We start from the raw sequence: 18581 nt of genomic DNA on the forward strand, positions 1-18581 counted from the left end.
ATTTTAACATACATATGGAACTCTCCTGGGCACCGCCATCCCCATTAGGGCATTTCTCCAACATCACACTAGACATTATGGGTATTTCAGGTTTTAAGATCATTTTATGTGCTTCAATCATCGAGGTAGCTTCAATCAATGTTCGACAGCAAAGCAGTAAATGCCCCTCAAATGGAAATTCTCTAATTCAAAGTCCGTAGTCATCACTGGGAGGCATTCACAGGTTTTTGCCATAAGCCCCAGTCTAGGGTCCACATAGGGTTATTGCACAGAGAATTTGTCCTTACCAGCACTCCAGCTTCTATTCCACACTGCGTGGGCTTGGGCACTGGTACATTCGGACAATGAAATATTATTCAATGCTAAAAAGAAGTGAGCTATTAAGCCATGAAAAAACATGGAGGAAATGCATATCACTAAGAGAAGCCAATCTGAGAAGGCTGTATGACTCCAACTACACGTCATTCTGGAAAAGGCAAAACTAGGGAGACAATAAAAAGATTAATGGTTGCTAGAGGGTGGAGGGGGAAATGAATAGAAAGAGCACAGAGGGTTTTTAGGACAGTGAAAATACTTTGTATGATACTATAATGATAGATACATGTCATTATGCATTTGCCAAAACCCATAAAATATACGCTTAGAGTGAACTCTAAGGTAAACTACGGACTTTGGATTATTATAATGGGTCAATATACTTCATCCTTGTTAAAAACGTACCATTCTGGTGAGTGATGTTGATAATGGGGAAGTTATGCATGCGAGGGGGTAGGGGAGTAGATGGGAAATCCCTGTACCTTTCACTTAATTTTGCTGTGAACCTACAACTGCTCTAGAAAAACTGTCTTTTTAAAAAAGTCAACATAGTACCTGATACTAATGGAATAAAGGATAAATACTTCCCCAAAAGACCTACAAACAACAACAGTAAATTATAGGTACTTTTGAAAAGTCAAAAGCAAAAGCAAGTCTAATCGGAAGAGTGGATTCTGGAACCAACCGCCCAGCCATTATAACATACAACCTTTAAGAAACAATTTCAGAAATGAAGGGGAAAAGTTGACTTTTCTCTGAACAGAGGGTTTTTTTTTACAGCTTGTAGGTAGACAATCTTAAGTCAACTTGATATATCCATTAATATAGAAGAAAAGAATGTTCGATTTAGAAACAGAAGATCTAAGTTTGTGGAGTAGTTCAATTTTCTCATGGGCAAAGATGAATCATCCCACCTTTATAGGGCTGTCTTTTGATCAATGCATATCATAACGCGCATGATGTCTCTTAAATATAAGTTGTTATACAAATGACATTATTATACCTAAGGAGAATTTACCACACTAAAGAATGGAGTTCATTTTCTTCAAGCACTGTACACATTCATTACAGTTATGAAAAACCATTAAGCATAGAGGCCTAAAGTGTTTTTACGCCAGGTGATGACATTTTTCCTGTGCTGTTCTGTCAAGTTTAAACATTTCTAATTTTAAAATCATTTTAAAACCCTTTACAGAATTGAAAGTAGTTTTGCAGACCATGAAGTGACTAACGCAACAGTTGTAAACGTGTCACACTTCAGGCTAGCTCTTTCATGCGTCGGCCAGCCGAGGGTCTTCAAGAGCTGGTCCGCTAGCGCTTCCGCCCCAAGCTGCAGGCGGCCAGAGCACTTCCGGCCCTCCGCCCTGAGGCCTGGAAACCTGGGCGAGCAGCGCAGAGCCTGCCACGCATGCGCGCCCCGGCGCAGCCTCTCCGGAGCGACCGTCTCGTTACGTCATCGCCTGCGTTGCTTGGACGGCAACCGGCGCGAGTTTTTCAAAATGAGGGCGCGGAGGCGCCGCCTAGGCCTCGGAAGGTGCCCGGGAGGCCTTTCGGTGGCTGTGCCGTCGTCGCCAGGAGGGGCGGCCTAGAGAGCCAAGCCTGATGGGCGCCAAGAACGGCTGGCTGCTCGGAGCGCTGCCTCGAAGGGACTGCGTGAAAGGAGCTCATCCGGGGAGCACAGGCCGGGGCCTGGAAATATGGCGACCTGCATCGGGGAGAAGATCGAGGTGAAAGACTAGGCCGTCCTCAGCCGGGCGGGTGGGAGTGGCGGCACTCGAGACCACTGCGGGAAGGGGACTGGGCGAAGCTAACGGCTGCGGTGCGGGCGCCGAGGTGCTTTGGAAGGGTCCCAACTGCCAGGGGCCCGGCTGTTTGGGGGCGGAGCGGCCCGCCCCTCAAACATGCGGGGGCGGCGGCACAGGTGGGTCTTTCGCGTCCCCGCCCTGCTGTCCCTAGACGCTGCGGCTTCGTGTCAGCGATCCCGCCGGAGCTGCCGCGCTAGAGCGGGGCGACGCTGCCTCCCCCTTCTCCGAGGGCATGGCGGTTACCTCCGGCGGGAGCTGCGGCGGGATTCCCACCAGGCCCTCGGCTCCCAGGGGTTGGCTGGCGGTGGGAGGAGGGTCATGAGGCTGCATTGAGAGTGAGGAAGCAGATCGGTAGGGTGCTCAATCTGGAACCCAGCCTGGCCGCTCAGGGAGCCCGCAAGGCATCAACATGCTTTCCACCCTAGACCTCTGCTGTATCGAGGTGTAATACCAGCTTGAATTTTGAATTCAAATTCCCTTTCCGATCTATTTTATCTTCTTTTTCCAGTTCCTCCCCATTTTTCTTCTCTCTACTTCTATGAGTCATCACACATATTCTTTAATTTTAACTTTTAAGGATTTTAAAGTTGGAAATCTGCTTGGTAAAGGATCATTTGCTGGTGTCTACAGAGCTGAGTCCATTCACACTGGTTTAGAAGTTGCAATCAAAATGGTAAGAATATATTAATCAGCTTCTCACCTCTGCTTTGCAAGTAACTATAGAGGTGACTTGAGACGTCAGAAACTCCTTACGTACCAGCGTTTTATTTGATTATTAGGGTGTAAAGAACCCAGTGCTTAGGCAGAGGACACTAGTGCCACATCCAGCAATTGAACCTAAGGCTATCTTAGATCCTTGACCATGCTTAAATAAGTGTCTTATCTTCATTAATGTTCAGTAGACCTGGTATTTGTTCTTCTTATGCATAATGGAGTAATTAGTAGAAATCGAAGAACAATTTGAGTATGCTTTTGCATAGGTCTGTATTACACTGTAACAGTCTAAAATATTATTCTTGATTGTTAGAGGTGAGTCTAATAGTAACATAAGGAAAGGAGCTCATCCGGGGATTAACAATCGCTCATCTAAACCAATAGGGAGAGGGAAGGGAAGTTTTGTTTTAAAGCTTGGCTAAATTTTTGTTCTTGTTATCGGTATGATAGTTGTGCTATTAAGTTTTTTAAGTTGGGAGAGGGTATTAGAATGCATTGGGCAAACATACTGAATGCTCACTCTGCCAAGTACTCTGCTAGGTGTATGGGGAAAATAGACAACAAAGTAAATTGATCTCATAAGGAAATAAGTAACAGGACTTCAGAATATTTTAAAGTATACATTCTCTTTGCAAAGTTATTTTTGAAAACTTCACATTTGCAAATTTATCATCAACATTTAAATCTCATGGTATTTTTAGATAGATAAGAAAGCCATGTACAAAGCTGGAATGGTACAGAGAGTCCAAAATGAGGTGAAAATACATTGCCAATTGAAGCATCCTTCTATCTTGGAGGTAAGATACAAATTTTATAGAAGTGGCCAAGGACATTGAATTTTTGTATGTTATAATTTATTATGCCCTTTTACATTTCAGTTGTATAACTATTTTGAAGATAACAATTATGTGTACCTAGTATTAGAAATGTGCCATAATGGAGAAATGAACAGGTATCTAAAGAACAGAATGAAACCATTCTCAGAAAATGAAGGTAGGCAGCTGCTTTTCTTGTTTTTTTTCCTGTACCTATAAATTTTACTCTTTGAAGTGTAGTTTTGAAGAATGTGCTACTTTTAATATTTAGTGAAACTGTTTCAGTTATTACTTTGAGCTAGAAAAGGAGACTTTTTTCCCCTCAAAATTATAAAAGCCGTTAGTTCCTATAAATAATTCAAGCATTACAGAAGTAAAAGCAGAAATTTGTTATCCATCTGTCCCCCAAACCACATTTTAAATTAAGTCATTGGTAGCAATTTAGTATGTATCCCTTCAGATCTAGAGATGAGCTTTTTAGAATGCTATTGATGACTATAAAGTAGTTTCTAAGTGAATCACAAACAACTGTTGAAACCATTTATTATAGAAAATGTCAAACAGAGAGAGAGTAGTGTAATGAGCCCTCATCAACTTACCAGTCAGCTTCCAAAAACTATCAACTCATGATCAAATTGCTTCATCTGTAGAAAAATGGGCAGGGGATGTAAGCAGACTGTTCACAGAAGAGAAGTACAAATGGCCAGTAAACCTGGAAAGATGCTCAAATTCGATAGTAATCATAAGAGTGCCAGCTAAAATAATGAGTACCATTTTTTTACTCATTGGATTAAGACTACCTAATGTTAACAAGGATGTGCATGAAATATAGCCTTTTGAAGGACAATTTGGCATGATATTAAAATACTAAATTTTATTCTTCAGTTCAGTGATTCTACTTCCTGAATTTAACATAAGGAAGCACCACATACATATGCACAAGAAAACAAGCATGTACAACAATGTTTATTGCTATATTTTTTGTAATCTTGAAATATCAGAAGTGACCCAAATGTTCATCAACAGCAATTAAATAAAGTGGGGATTTATGTGTACTGACATAGAAATATCTCCAAGAAATGTGAATTGGGGAAAAAGTAATGAAACTATATATTTTTATACCATTTTTATATTTTAAAAGCATTTGTTGCAATGTATTTCTGTAGATTTAAATGTATGTAGGCACACAGAAGAAAAGTATAAAAGAATATGTACACAATGTTAATGATTACTTTTTGGGAGAGTTTGGGAGGACATCAGAGGAGCTTTAGCTTGCTTTTTTTTTACAATTAGAATGTATTTATGAATTGTTGTGCATTTATAAGTATTTTCTCTTAATTGCTATGGACTTCTGGTTACCATAATTACTCTAGTCTCTTTCGATTGCTAATAAGATTAAGCTTCCCATAACTATATAGAAAATCATCAGTTAGAAAGGATAAAGATTAAAAGGAATGCCTAGTTGTCTTAACAGGAATTAAAGAATATGAAATTATCAGAGTAGTATTTTGATTGGCAAAACTAAGCTGCAAGCCAGTATTATGTAATACTCTGGCATGTGTACTTGGGTTTCTAAATACTGAATTTTGAGATTCTAAATACTGAATCTTCCAGATTTTCTAAATTGTTTTATTTTTTACATTCTAACAGCTCGACACTTCATGCACCAGATCATCACAGGAATGTTATATCTCCATTCTCATGGTATATTACACCGGGACCTCACGCTTTCTAACCTCTTACTTACGCGTAATATGAACATCAAGATTGCCGATTTTGGGCTGGCAACTCAATTGAAAATGCCACATGAAAAACACTATACTTTATGTGGAACTCCTAATTACATTTCACCAGAGATTGCAACTCGAAGTGCACATGGTCTTGAATCTGATGTTTGGTCCTTGGGCTGTATGTTTTATACGTTGCTTACTGGGAGACCACCTTTTGACACGGACACAGTTAAGAACACCTTAAATAAAGTAGTATTGGCAGATTACAAAATGCCAACTTTTTTGTCAAGAGAGGCCAAGGACCTTATTCACCACTTACTTCGTAGAAACCCAGCAGATCGTTTAAGTCTGTCTTCAGTGTTAGAGCATCCTTTTATGTCCCGGAATTCTTCAACAAAAAGTAAAGATTTAGGAACTGTGGAAGACTCAATTGATAGTGGACATGCCACCATTTCTACTGCTGTTACGGCTTCTTCCAGTACCAGTATGAGTGGTAGTTTATTTGAAAGAAGAAGGCTTTTGATTGGTCAGCCACTCCCAAATAAAATGACTATTTTTCCAAAGAGTAAAATTGCAAATGATTTTTCTTCTTCAGGAGATGGAAGCAGTTTTTATACTCAGTGGGGAAATCAAGAACAAGAAATCAGTAATAGTGGAAGGGGAAGAGTAATCCAAGATGCAGAAGAAAGGCCACATTCCCGCTACCTTCGTAGAGCCCATTCCTCTGATAGATCTGGCACTTCTAACAGTCAGTCTCCAGGAAAAACGTATACAATGGAACGATGTCACTCAGCAGAAGTGCTTTCAAAATCCAAAAGATCAGGAGTAGATGAAAATGAAGAACGATACTCACCCACAAACAGCAATGTCAATATTTTTCACTTCTTTAAAGAAAAGACATCCAATAGTTCTGGATCTTTTGAAAGACCTGATAATGATCAAGCACTGTAAGAATACTATCAAAATCATTTTATTTTTTGATAAACATAGTAGCTCAAACGTGAAGCTGCATCTAACTAAGGGGGATTACCGTGTTTCTAATGTCGTCAGATGTTCCTGGGGTACTTCTTAACTATGGTTTTTATTATTAGGAAGAGAATCAGAATGATGATTTTGAATTGTAGTTAAGAATCTCTTTGCAAGTGAGTGTATGTGCTCATGATTATGTTTGTAATATGTGTTTAATACTCGGGAACTTTTTGTTTCATTTTTTAATTTTATATGAAGCAAATCTCCAGTGCAAAGTATCATATGTTAAACGTGTCTTGCAGGCTAGTTTTTTAGTTACTGTAAGTGTTTATTTTTTTATTTTTCTGATCTTTGATTTTTATGCTTAAATTGCAAGAGGGCAGTAGCCATGTTAGAAACATTGTCACAATACCATGGGCATTTTAGCATGGGAGTTTAGCTTCTTAGACACAATTTAGTTATGGAAATATTTGTTTCTACAGTTATTCTACAATTTCAGGTATTCAAATCAGAAGATATCTCCCTTTTTAAATATTTTTATCTGAAAAGTTATTACATGATAATTTTTTATTAGTTTATGAGATTTTTGTTCTTTGTTTAGTTCCAATCGTCCTTGTCCAGGAAAAACTCCTTTTCCATTTCCAGACCAGATGTCTCAAACTGAAATGGTGCAACAGTGGTTTGGGAATCTGCAAGTAAAAGGTGAGTTTTTAATGGAGCATTTAATAAAAAATTAATGACTTAGACACTTAAGCATTGCAGTTTCTATTTGGGTTTTCTTAAGAAAATACATTTTCAATAAACTCTATTACAGTAATAGTAATAATAACTGCTAACACATTTGAGTATTTAAAATATCTGCCACTGTCCTTAATGCTTCACATGTATTAACAACTCATTAGATTCTCACAGCAAACGTATGAGGAAGATACTGTTATTAGCCCTGTCTTACAGATGAGAAAATTGTGGTGCACAGAGCTTAATTTGCCAAGCTACCCTGCCAGTAAGTAAAGGAGCCAGGATTCCCCTCCAAGCAGTCTGCCTCAGAGACTACTCTTAACCCCTCTGCTCTTGCAGCCTCTCTGTAATAAGCACCTACTGTCAGTGCCTATAAAATAATTAAAAGATGATTGACCTTGGGGCTGGCCCCGTGGCCGAGTGGTTAAGTTCATGTGCTCCGCTGCAGGCGGCCCGGTGTTTCTCGTCAGTTCGAATCCTGGGTGCGGACATGGCACTGCTCATCAAGCCAAGCTGAGGCAGTGTCCCACATACCACAACTAGAAGGACCCGCAATGAGGAATATACAACTATGTACCGAGGGGCTTTGGGGAGAAAAAGGAAAAAAAAAAAAAAAACTTTAAAAAAATGAAAAAAACAAAAGAGATGATTGACCTTATTTTTAAGTAGAAGGTGATGTTGACATCATGGTTTACCCTTGGGACCTCATATATACTAAAGTATACAGATACTAAAACCAAAACATTTTTAAACAGCTGTCACCCAAGTCATTATTTTTGGATATAGAGTTTGAAAGTCAAACATTTCTTATTAATGAACATGACAGATTCATAGAAATGGGTTGGAAAAATAAGGATGGAAAAAGAATAAAAAGGAAACATACGGAGAGGAGGAGATCATTTTGTGCCTAAGTATTGTGTTACCTCAGACAAAGAGTGCGTCATATGGCTGTAATTTAAGCAGAGAGTTGTTATGTCACCGCAAGAGTCTATTCTTTTTTTATATATGTTATTTTCAACATCCCAAAAGAATTAATCTTTTCATTTGTGCTTGCTGAAGATGATAATACAAGTCTATGTTTTTTAAACTATAATACTGTCATGTCCTTAATCTTGCACTTAACCTTCTATTGTGTTTATAAATACTTTTATTTGGTAACATAGACATGTCTGAGATGGAAAAATAGCCTTATTTATAATAATCTAGTAGTGCTGTTGCAATTTTAAGGTCTATTATTTGGTCCAAAATATTTTCTGTCAAAATAGGAGTAGGGGGAAAAACACTAAAAAGTCATTTAAGGAAAAAATTACAATACTAATTTTTAGAGTTTAGCATTTGAAAAATTGCTTTACAGAGTTTTATATAGTCTAATCACTGTAAGGGCCTTACAAAAATAATGTTACCATGTGAATTCTAAAAGTATAATTGGGTAAAGTTCAACAAGAACTTTTAAAAATTGAGGGTGCAAATACATTTGTAGTATTAAATACTAATAATATTAAAGCTATTTCATATATTATAGTATTTTTTGCTTTTAGTTGCATATTTGGTAAGTAGAGATGGAATAGGCAGTCCTTAGCTTAAAAAGAGTAAATTTATATGTTTTCTAGAATGATTAGCTGAGAACTCCCAAATCTGTATTTGTTGGAGCGTTGGCAGTTAATTGTTTTAGAATTAGTAGGTGACCCTAGGTGACTAGTTTTTGCCTTGATTGAAAAACTAATTACTATCTTTTCTTTCTTAATCTTCAGAATACTAAAGATATTTCTTTGCAGTCTGGCTTAAAATGTTTTTTTAAATTCACTCTTTTATTAATCATATCTTAAACTGCTTAGTGTTAGAAAACTTATGAGCTGGTTTTTTTTACTAGATTTCTTTTGTTCCTAAAAAAAAAAAAAGTGCTATTAGAATAATACCAGCATGACACTGTTTTGTGTAGACTTGACTTCGTAATTATTCACTAGATTGCTTTATTCTGTCTATATTGTAGCTCATTTAAGAGGGACCACTGAGCACCACAGCTTTAGCCCGAACAGAGATTTCCAGGGCCATCCAGATTTGCAGGATACGTCAAGAAATGTCTGGACTGATAAAAGAGCCAAAAAGAACCCTCATGTTTCTGATAATGCACATTCTGCAAAACAGCTGAATACCATGAAATATGTGACTGAGATAATTTAACAAGAATCTGTTTTTGGCCTAGATCCTCTTTCTGAACAAAGCAAGACTAGGGATATGGAGCCACCAGTGGGTTATCAGAAACATACGTTACGAAGCATTACGTCTCCTTTGACTGCTTACAGGTTAAAACCAATCAGACAGAAAACCAAAAAGGCTGTGGTATGTGTATTATTTTTCTAAATTACTATATGGTATGTTCCTTGAGTACCTGATTTCTGCTATCAAACATGATGTTTTTTTAGTTCCTTAATATGTCCCTGTACTTCTGATATGTACGTGATAGACTCATTTAAAAGAAAAGAGACAGGTATTTATGGAAAAATAGCTCTTGTTTCCTTCTGGCTACTTTAAGAATGGTGAATTGATACTGACAAGTTTTGAATTTTAAGTTATTGATAATGAAAAACATTGAAAAATAATACTGGCTAAATACTGTGTTAAATATTATTTTATTCACAATTCCTATCACTAAATTTTGTTTTTATTGTTTCTACATTTAATCCAGTCTCAAATCAAAAAGGCTAAATAGGAAATAGAACTTTTTTTTAACATCTGAAGCTATTTAAAGAAAAGGAATATGCACAAAATGAAGTTTAGAGTTTTAAAAAAATGTGTGTGAATTGGGAATGCTGATTTTATTTTTTAATTCCATGTTCCTCCTGTTTGTCCTTGTTTTCCATTTCACCCAGTCTTGCCTTTGTTTGGCTTGCTATTGTCTTGTCAAAGTACGTATTCTCCACCCTACCTTCTGCTTTTATTCTACTCACTGGTTATCATTTCACGTTTCATTATATCTTCTTACCTTTGCTCCTTATGTTTCACAGTTGTGCTCAAATACACCTCTGGTCTAGACAGTTGCCGTGAAGCACCTCGGTTTTGACTTTAATTTTTGTTTCAGCCATGGTTAAGTACTTTTAAGTATTATATATGTCAGAGCTATTTAGTAAACAAGAGAATTGTTAGTGATTTTAGTTTTGTCTTTCAGGTGAGCATACTTGATTCAGAGGAGGTATGTGTGGAGCTTCTAAAGGAGTTTACATCTCAAGAATATGTGAAAGAAGTTCTTCAAATATCTAGTGATGGAAATATGGTAATGTGGATTTACTTTATTATTTTGCAAATTCTGATCATCGCTTAAGCATTTAGCATTCCAATTCATTCTATAAGGGTATCTTTAAAGTTTTTAAAAATCAGTTTTCCTGATATGATAGTGTCTCTGGAATTCAGAAACTGAAATAGAATACTATACATATTTAAATAAATTTGTGTGGTTTTTAAAATAATTATAACTAGTCACAAAATCTAAATTTTAAGCTCTAGTTTAAAAAGCAAAAAAAGTACTTTTAGAGAATATTTAGCATTTTCAATGAAATAGTATTTAATATTACATATGAGCTCTTTTCATTATATTAGTAACAAAATATCGTGCTCTAACTTTATGGCATATAATTAGAATTCTTAACAATTTGTTTGGCAGATCACTATTTATTATCCAAATGATGGGAGAGGTTTTCCTCTTGCTGAGAGACCACCCCCTCCTACTGACAACATCAGTAGGTACAGCTTTGACACTTTACCAGGTATGTAAGCTTACCAGGGAGTAAATTTAGAAAGTGGATTGATGTATACAGAAAGTCTATATACTTGGATATCATAGATTGTAAATATCTTGGCTTCAGTCAGGCCGCAGGTCATGTTCTCATACTTTATTTCTGGTGATACCTTACCAATCCAGTGTTTCTTCATAGTCTGTGTTTTAATTGTATTGTATTCTATTTATTTAAGTAAAAACTAACTCTGGAATGTTAGTCATATATCACACGAATATAATTTGTACACTTGTTTAGCTACTAATTTGTCTAGAACCGTGTTAAAAATTCAACATAAAGTAACCAGTTTTTGACTTTTGAAATTATTACCGTGCTACATAAACAATCATTTATAGTCGTGGTTAACCATATTTGACTCCCAGTGCAGCTTCTGGATATTATGGACTGGGGAATTAAATACTAAATAGTAAGACTTCACCAAGGTGACTTTTAGAAACCATCAAGAAAACCTATCTCATCTAATCCTGTTAGGAAAAAACTGGGTAGACAAGACTATTTAAATACTGTAAGTGACCCTAGTTATAGGGAACTGCAAAAACTTACTTTTGTATATAGGGACTGTAAAACTGTTCTTCACTAACATAAACAGAACTTTCTTTCCCTGAAAGGCATTTGGTTCTGATATCTCAGGTAGAAATCTTTTCATTTCATTTGTTAAAACTTTCCTGGAATCGTTACCTTACTTATAATGAGTCAGTGATTCAAAGAAAGAGATTTTTAAAATAATCGTGATACAAGTCATTGGATTTTGTTATATGCTTCTTCGGAATTTTATTATCCTATCTTTAGTTTTCATTAAAATAATAGACTTGTATCTCTAAAATATTTTTATTTTAGTACTGAGATTACTAACCTATCAGCTTGAGCTTTTGAGAAAGAATAGAAATAAATATTAAACTTTTATGGAATTTATATATCAAGTCAACGCTTTATTCCCTAATACTAGCTTGTGTTTTTTCTTCCCCTAGAAAAGTACTGGCGAAAATATCAATATGCTTCCAGATTTGTACAGCTTGTAAGATCTAAATCTCCCAAAATCACTTATTTTACAAGATATGCTAAATGTGTTTTGATGGAGAATTCTCCTGGTGCTGATTTTGAGGTTTGGTTTTATGATGGTAAGTACCATTTAGAAACAGTAATTTTTTCCCCTTTAGTTCATAATTTAGTAGTTGTGGGTTGTTTTTTTTAATTTCCAACACAGCAGCTTTTTAAGATATTCAGTCATGTACTGCATGACATCGTGTTGGTCAGTGATAGACCACATGTACAACAGTGGTCCCATAAGATTAGTACCATGTAGTGTAGGTGTGTAATTGGTTATACCATCTAGGTTTGTGTAAATACACTGTTGATGTTCATACAGTGACGAAATTGGTTAATGATGTATTTCTCGGAATGTATCCCTGCTGTTAAGCAACGCATGACTGTATATACGTTGTGTGTGTGTGTGTGTGTGTGTATCTGTATAAATAAATTATGTAGTGCAGTATACTGTATGTCAAATCATGTTAATCAAAATTTATTTATATATACTTTCTTGTTTATCCTCTAATATGTATGTTAGTCCTCTTTCTCTTTTTGGCTCAAATTTAAAAACATCCGGATTGATAGTATAAAAATCATGTGAAATAAACAATATTCTATTTCTTATTAGAAACTTAAATGGACATATACCAAATTATAAGAATTATAAATGTGGCAAAAGGATAGGTTGAACCAGAGAATCTTATTTTCTATATCTATTCCATAAAGATGATTTACTTTTTAACCTGTAAAGCTCCCTCCTTTAAGGGACACATAGCACATACACTCACATAGTACACCTATAGTTATAGCTGTCGTTCAGTTGTGTTTTATAAGAGAGCAGTGATTTTTTAAAATATCATAAAAGTATTAGACTCAAGCCAGATATATGCAGGAGAGAAAAATGGATGGCCTTTGTGTTTTGAATACTTTGAGAGCCTCATTTTATTAATGGTCAACAACTGAAGATAAATGATACCTTAATCCTAGGAGCCATTATGTACTGGTATGATATTGAAGATAAATCTAGGAATATTTAAAGAAATGATAATAGTTTTCTTATTTTTTAAGGAGCAAAGATACACAAAACAGAAGATTTAATTCATGTTATTCAAAAGACTGGGAAATCTTACACCTTAAAAGGTGAAAGTGAAGTTAATAGCTTGAAAGAGGAACTAAAAATTTATATGGACCATGCTAATGAGGTACGTAGCTCCTTGTAGTAGGTTTTTCGTACCAGTTAATAATGATTACAAATGACATAGGTGAAGCAATGACGGAAAGCACTCTTCTTTTGAAATAGGGTCATCGTATTTGTTTAGCACTAGAATCCATAATTTCAGAAGAGGAAAACAAAAGTGGAGGTGCTCCCTTTTTCCCAATAATCATAGGAAGGTAAATGTTTGAAAAATTTTTAAATATGGCTGAAATGTATGGGAAATGTTACAAAAATAGTTTGATGTTTACATTATGAACATTCTTTAGTTTTCTATAAATTGAAAGCTTTAAGGGAACATATTTGGACATTTCTGTCTCCTTCAGAAAACCTGGTAATACTAGTTCACCTAAGGCCTTATCACCTACTCCTTCTGTGGATCCAAACTACCCAATGAGAGAGAGACCATCTTTGAATAGAATGATCATAAATAGTGCTGCTTCTTCGAAACAGGCGCCGATACTTAGTCCTTCTGTAAGTAAATATATGCCATTTCTGTACTTTAAACTCTTCAGTGATTGCCTGATGCCCTTGATAGAAAATTAAAACTCCTGCGGCCGGCCCCGTGGCCGAGTGGTTAAGTTCGCACGCTCCACTTCAGAGGCCCAGAGTTTTGCTGGCTCGGATCCTGGGCGCGGACATGGCACTGCTCGTTAGGCCATGCTGAGTCAGTGTCCCACATGCCACACCTAGAAGGTCCCACAACCAAAATATACAGCTATGTACTGGGGGAACTTGGGGAGTAAAAAAGCAGGAAAAAAAAAAAAGATTAGCAACAGTTGTTAGCTCAGGTGCCTATCTTAAAAAAAAAAAACTCCTTACTGTGGCCTTACTATCACCTACCTACTTTTTCAGCCTCATCCTGAGCTACTTTACCCCACGCTTTGTGCTTGAGCCTCAGAAGCCATCTTTTAGTTCTTAATCTCAGGGCCTTTTCACATGCTCTTTGCTTGACCTGGAACTCTTCTCCAACCCCTTAATGGCTAATTCTTTCTCATCCTTCTTGTGTCAGTTTAAATGCTTCTTCAGTGAGGACTAACCTAATCCCTCTAGGAGAAAGCTAACTCTATTAATATATATTTTGTTTTATTTTTTCTAGTAAAATAGCAACTGCCTTAATATCCATGATAGGCTCATGGTTAAATACACTTATTATATTTTTACTCAGTGAACTGTCCTGCTAATAAAGACTATATAGCAATGTAGAAAAATGCAGCATTAAAGAGATAGATCTGTGTGTGTAGTACGTTTACCTGTGTACCTGCACACACATACATACATATGTAATTGCAGCTATGAAAAATTATACCTTGGGGGGAGAAAAGATAAAAGAAATTTACCAAATGAAAATAGCAGTTGTATGACTTTTTTTCTGTTCTGTATTTTTCTGGTTTTCCATAATGTGGTTATATATTTTTTAATTAATACTTTAAAACTGAACTTTATTCCTTATGTGGTTATATTTTAATTTTGTTTTTAAAATATTACTTTACACTAATGAAAATCCAGTCATTTTCTACTTTTGCTGAAGCTGGCTTATGAAAATGCTGAGGAATAGCGTCTCCCTGTCTTTTCTGTTTGTAGACGGTTACAGGTGAAGGACTTGGCGCCACAGCTCTGGCCTCCGCAACAGACATCTCTCCTAGTGGTGTGAACGATTGTCTTCCTAAATCAGCACAACTTTTGAAGTCTGTTTTTGTGAAAAATGTTGGTTGGGCTACACAGGTGAGAAGGTTTTAAGGAAGGTGAATTTTCTTTGTATGAGTTTCTTTAGTTTCCACAATGATTAAAGAATTACCAAAAAATAGAAATTATTTTAAAAATTTCTCTTTGCAAGTAAGTTTTTACACCCTTTTGTATATTGATTCTATCACTAAAAATTTTAACTTTTTTTTTTTAAGATTGGCACCAGAGCTAACATCTGTTGCCACTCTTCTTTTTTGTTTCCCTTCTCCCCAAAGCCCCCCAGTACATAGTTGTATATTCTGGTTGTAGGTCCTTCTGGTTGTGCTGTGTGGGATGCCGCCTCAGCATGGCTTGATGAGTGGTGTCATGCCTGCACCCGGGATCCGAACCGGCAAAACTCTGGGCCGCCAAAGTGCAGCACGCAAACTTAACCACTCAGCCACTGGGCCAGCCCCTGCGTTTTTTATTTGTATACAGTTGGACAACTCTGGATCTTGTTGATGACAGATTGCCTGCTAGGGCCTGCATGACCTATTTTTGCCAGTTATTTTTACAGTAGAGGTCATGATAATGGCTTATTGTTAGGAATTAAGAATGATGTCTAGGGCATTTTAAGTTTTACAGACTATTTGTAATCTATATTTCTAGAGTAACTTTCATTTGGCAGAAAAGGATTTTTGCACTTAAAAGTTAAGTCCACATTTAGTTTCAAACTTACAGAATTTTATGTAGGTATGAACCTGTCTGAAAGCTTGAAGCTTAGAGTCTTTTGAGCATAGCACATGTAATTTCAAATTAACAGTGAAGTAAAATGCAACCTAGACCTTTATGGGGATAGGAAATAAAGGGAAGGGAGCTCAACATTTGTTGAGTACTTTCTGTGTGGTACCATGATTTTCACTTACGTTGTCTCATTATTCCCCAAAATAAAACCTGGTAAAGTTGATGTTATCTTCTTTTATAGATAGTAAAATTATGGCTTATGATGGTTGATTGACTTGCACAGTCCTACTCATTATTTGGCAGCGTCTGGTTAGAATCCCAGGTCTACTTGATTCCAATGTCCACATCTTCTTCGCACTCTCTTTGGAGTGGCACATTGTAAAAAATATCAGTGCCTAAGGAACAAATTTCAAAGACTAAGATGTAATGTTCTCAAGCAGATGAGAAAGTCTTGTGGTCTAAGGACAAAGAATAGAGGGAAATCCTAATTTAAGAAAGTGTTGGCTTTGGTTATTTCCTAAATGTCTTCTTGGTTAGAAATACTATGTGGAAAAAAACAAAAAACAAACTATTGAGTTACCCTAGTGGAAACGAATGGGAAATGAGATTCATTTAGAGTAATTTTAATATTATAATGCCCTAGCTATTAAAGGAATAATCTAAAAAAGACATGAATATTCTCAATGCTCCTACCATCACAACCCCAAATTTGTAGTTAACCTGGGAAGATTGGTTTTTTCTAACTATGTGAAAAACCTGTTAAACATGAGTGCCTTTTAAGAACTTCAAACCCTCTCCCGTATAGTAATTTTGCATGCTTGTTATTTTTCTAGTTAACTACTGGAGCTGTGTGGGTTCAGTTTAATGATGGGTCCCAGTTGGTTGTCCAGGCAGGAGTGTCTTCTATCAGTTATACATCCCCAAATGGTCACACAACTAGGTAAGTTCTTAAAATAATGGCTGAGACTCAATCCTTTGCTATAATTTTGTTTTCTCTGTGTGTTGAAATAAATGGTTTAATAAAGTTATGTTATTTTCTTTAGATTAGGGCCTTCAATTTAATGAAGAATACAGATTTTCAGCTTGTTTTAAATTATAATGTCAATTCAAGTTTTTTAATCTATTTTTTTTTTTATTTAAATACATTTAGAAATTGGTCTATTTAAAAGGAAACAAATTGGGTATGCTTAATTTGATTTAGGTATCTACTCTAATGAATAATTTTGTATGATTTTCTGAAGTGCCTCTTGCCATTGAAGAATTACTGAAAAATATAATGCGCCTTTTGATACTCTCATATGAACCAAGTAATTAAGTTATGTTTTTGTCTTTTTTTCTTTTGCTTCTCTTAGGTATGGAGAAAATGAAAAATTACCAGAATACATCAAACAGAAATTACAATGTCTTTCTTCCATCCTTTTGATGTTTTCTAATCCAACTCCTGGTTTTCACTGATGAAAGCTCCTTTTAGATATATAAGTTTAATAAATAACTTTTTTGTTGGCTTTCAAGTAAAGTGACTTTTTTTATTTACTATAACTTCCTCAGAAAGCCTTCTATAAAAGAGAATTTTAATCTATACTATAATGGATGTATTCTAATGAGGGAACAAAACAGAATGACACTTGAGTCACTTATAAAATGTAGTGGTCATAGATTAAAATAGGACACCTAACTTTGCTCTTAGAACATATACCCCCAAACTTACTGTGTTCATATGTTTGTATTGAACAATCTTTTAAAAGCAAAAATATAAATGGTGTGTGGTATGATTGTGCTTTTATTGTTTTCCTTACTTCTCAGACATGTTGAGAATCATGGACAAAATATGCTGGACTTTTTGAATTTTTGAACATGTAAATAATGTGTATTTATGTTACAAGTAACATATGTAAACGTGTATATTTGTTTTATATTTATTTTTGTAGCACCAGTTTCTGAGGAAACATTTCTGCAAATGCATTTTATAAAAAAATAAATACAGTGATAAGTCACTTTATCTTTTGATTTATTCAATTAAATACTTATTTTAAAATAAGTTACTAGTAAACTTGTTTTTAAATTTTGTTTCCTGTTTGTTTAGGAGGAGCCAATTAAATTTGAAAAGTTAATTTTGCAGATGGTAAATACATCATTTCTCTACCCCTATCTGAAAATATCTGTATATTTTAGTGTTAAACATCTTAACACTGAAGAACTTAACAATACAATTAATTAAGATGAAGAAAAAGAATATTTGATACTGGGACAGCCATTCCTAATGAAATACTCAAGGTAAAATAGGAATAGAATGAAACTACTTAAGTGTGATAAAGACTGTTTATTTAATGTTTCCTGCTGATTTTTAATCAGAGAAATATTGGAGCTTATTCCATTAACAGATAGGAATGCCCAGTGTCACAGTTATTCAGCGTTGTTTTGGAGGTTTTTGCCTAAGGCAGTGAGAAAAATAATTTGCAACATAAATTGCAAAGTTAATAAGAAAAACACAACTCAATAGAAAAATGGACAAGAGATATGAACAGATAATTCAAAAAAGGGGGAATCTATTTAGTGAATCAAAAGGAAATATGCTCAACTACATTTATAGTTGGAGAAATGGAAAAGTAAAACAAGAAAATCATTTCCCTTTATCAAAGAGATTGGTAAAAAATAAAGTTATAGTACTGAGATAAGCAGGGCATTCTCAGGTGTTGATTAGAATGTAAATGATAAAGTAATTTGGCAATATCTATTCGAATTAACACATTTTAATACATTAGTAATCCAACTTTGGGAAAGAAAATTATGTAAGCCCTTCTATTAGAGAAAAAAATATAATCAGAAATGAGTTTCCCTTTGTAAATGGAAATAAAGGAATTCTGGGCTAAATTTTGGAGGCTAAGGACTCAAATACATTTTGCTTTGACAGAATTGAGCTACGTGTATTTTTTCTCTCTTTCAGTCTTAATGTGTCTTTATGTTTCAGGTATTTCTCTTATACATTTTATATAGCTGAGTTTTTGGTTTTTTTTTTTTTAAAGAAGCAAGTTCTTGGTTTTTTGTTTTTTTTT

The 18581-nt window shown here is 35.4% G+C and overlaps 1 protein-coding gene across 2 annotated transcripts; it reads left to right on the forward strand.

The window, feature by feature from the left end:
- The first annotated feature begins 1805 nt into the window (after positions 1-1805).
- PLK4 (polo like kinase 4) lies at positions 1806-17505 on the forward strand. Of its 2 annotated transcripts, XM_046655574.1 has the most exons (16): positions 1806-2042; positions 2698-2793; positions 3536-3631; positions 3713-3827; positions 5300-6326; positions 6950-7050; positions 9290-9426; positions 10253-10357; positions 10745-10847; positions 11846-11995; positions 12975-13108; positions 13207-13298; positions 13446-13593; positions 14704-14844; positions 16362-16468; positions 16881-17505. In XM_046655574.1, exons 1-16 carry the CDS (start codon positions 2013-2015, stop codon positions 16981-16983), a joined length of 2685 nt encoding a protein of 894 aa, XP_046511530.1. In that variant the 5' UTR covers positions 1806-2012; the 3' UTR covers positions 16984-17505. The 2 variants fall into 2 exon arrangements, with proteins under 2 accessions (XP_046511530.1, XP_046511531.1); XM_046655575.1 differs by lacking the exon at positions 14704-14844.
- Positions 17506-18581: the final 1076 nt, after the last annotated feature.

This window comes from Equus quagga, chromosome 3, assembly GCF_021613505.1.
Source record: "Equus quagga isolate Etosha38 chromosome 3, UCLA_HA_Equagga_1.0, whole genome shotgun sequence".
In the NCBI taxonomy this organism is placed as follows: domain Eukaryota; kingdom Metazoa; phylum Chordata; class Mammalia; order Perissodactyla; family Equidae; genus Equus; species Equus quagga.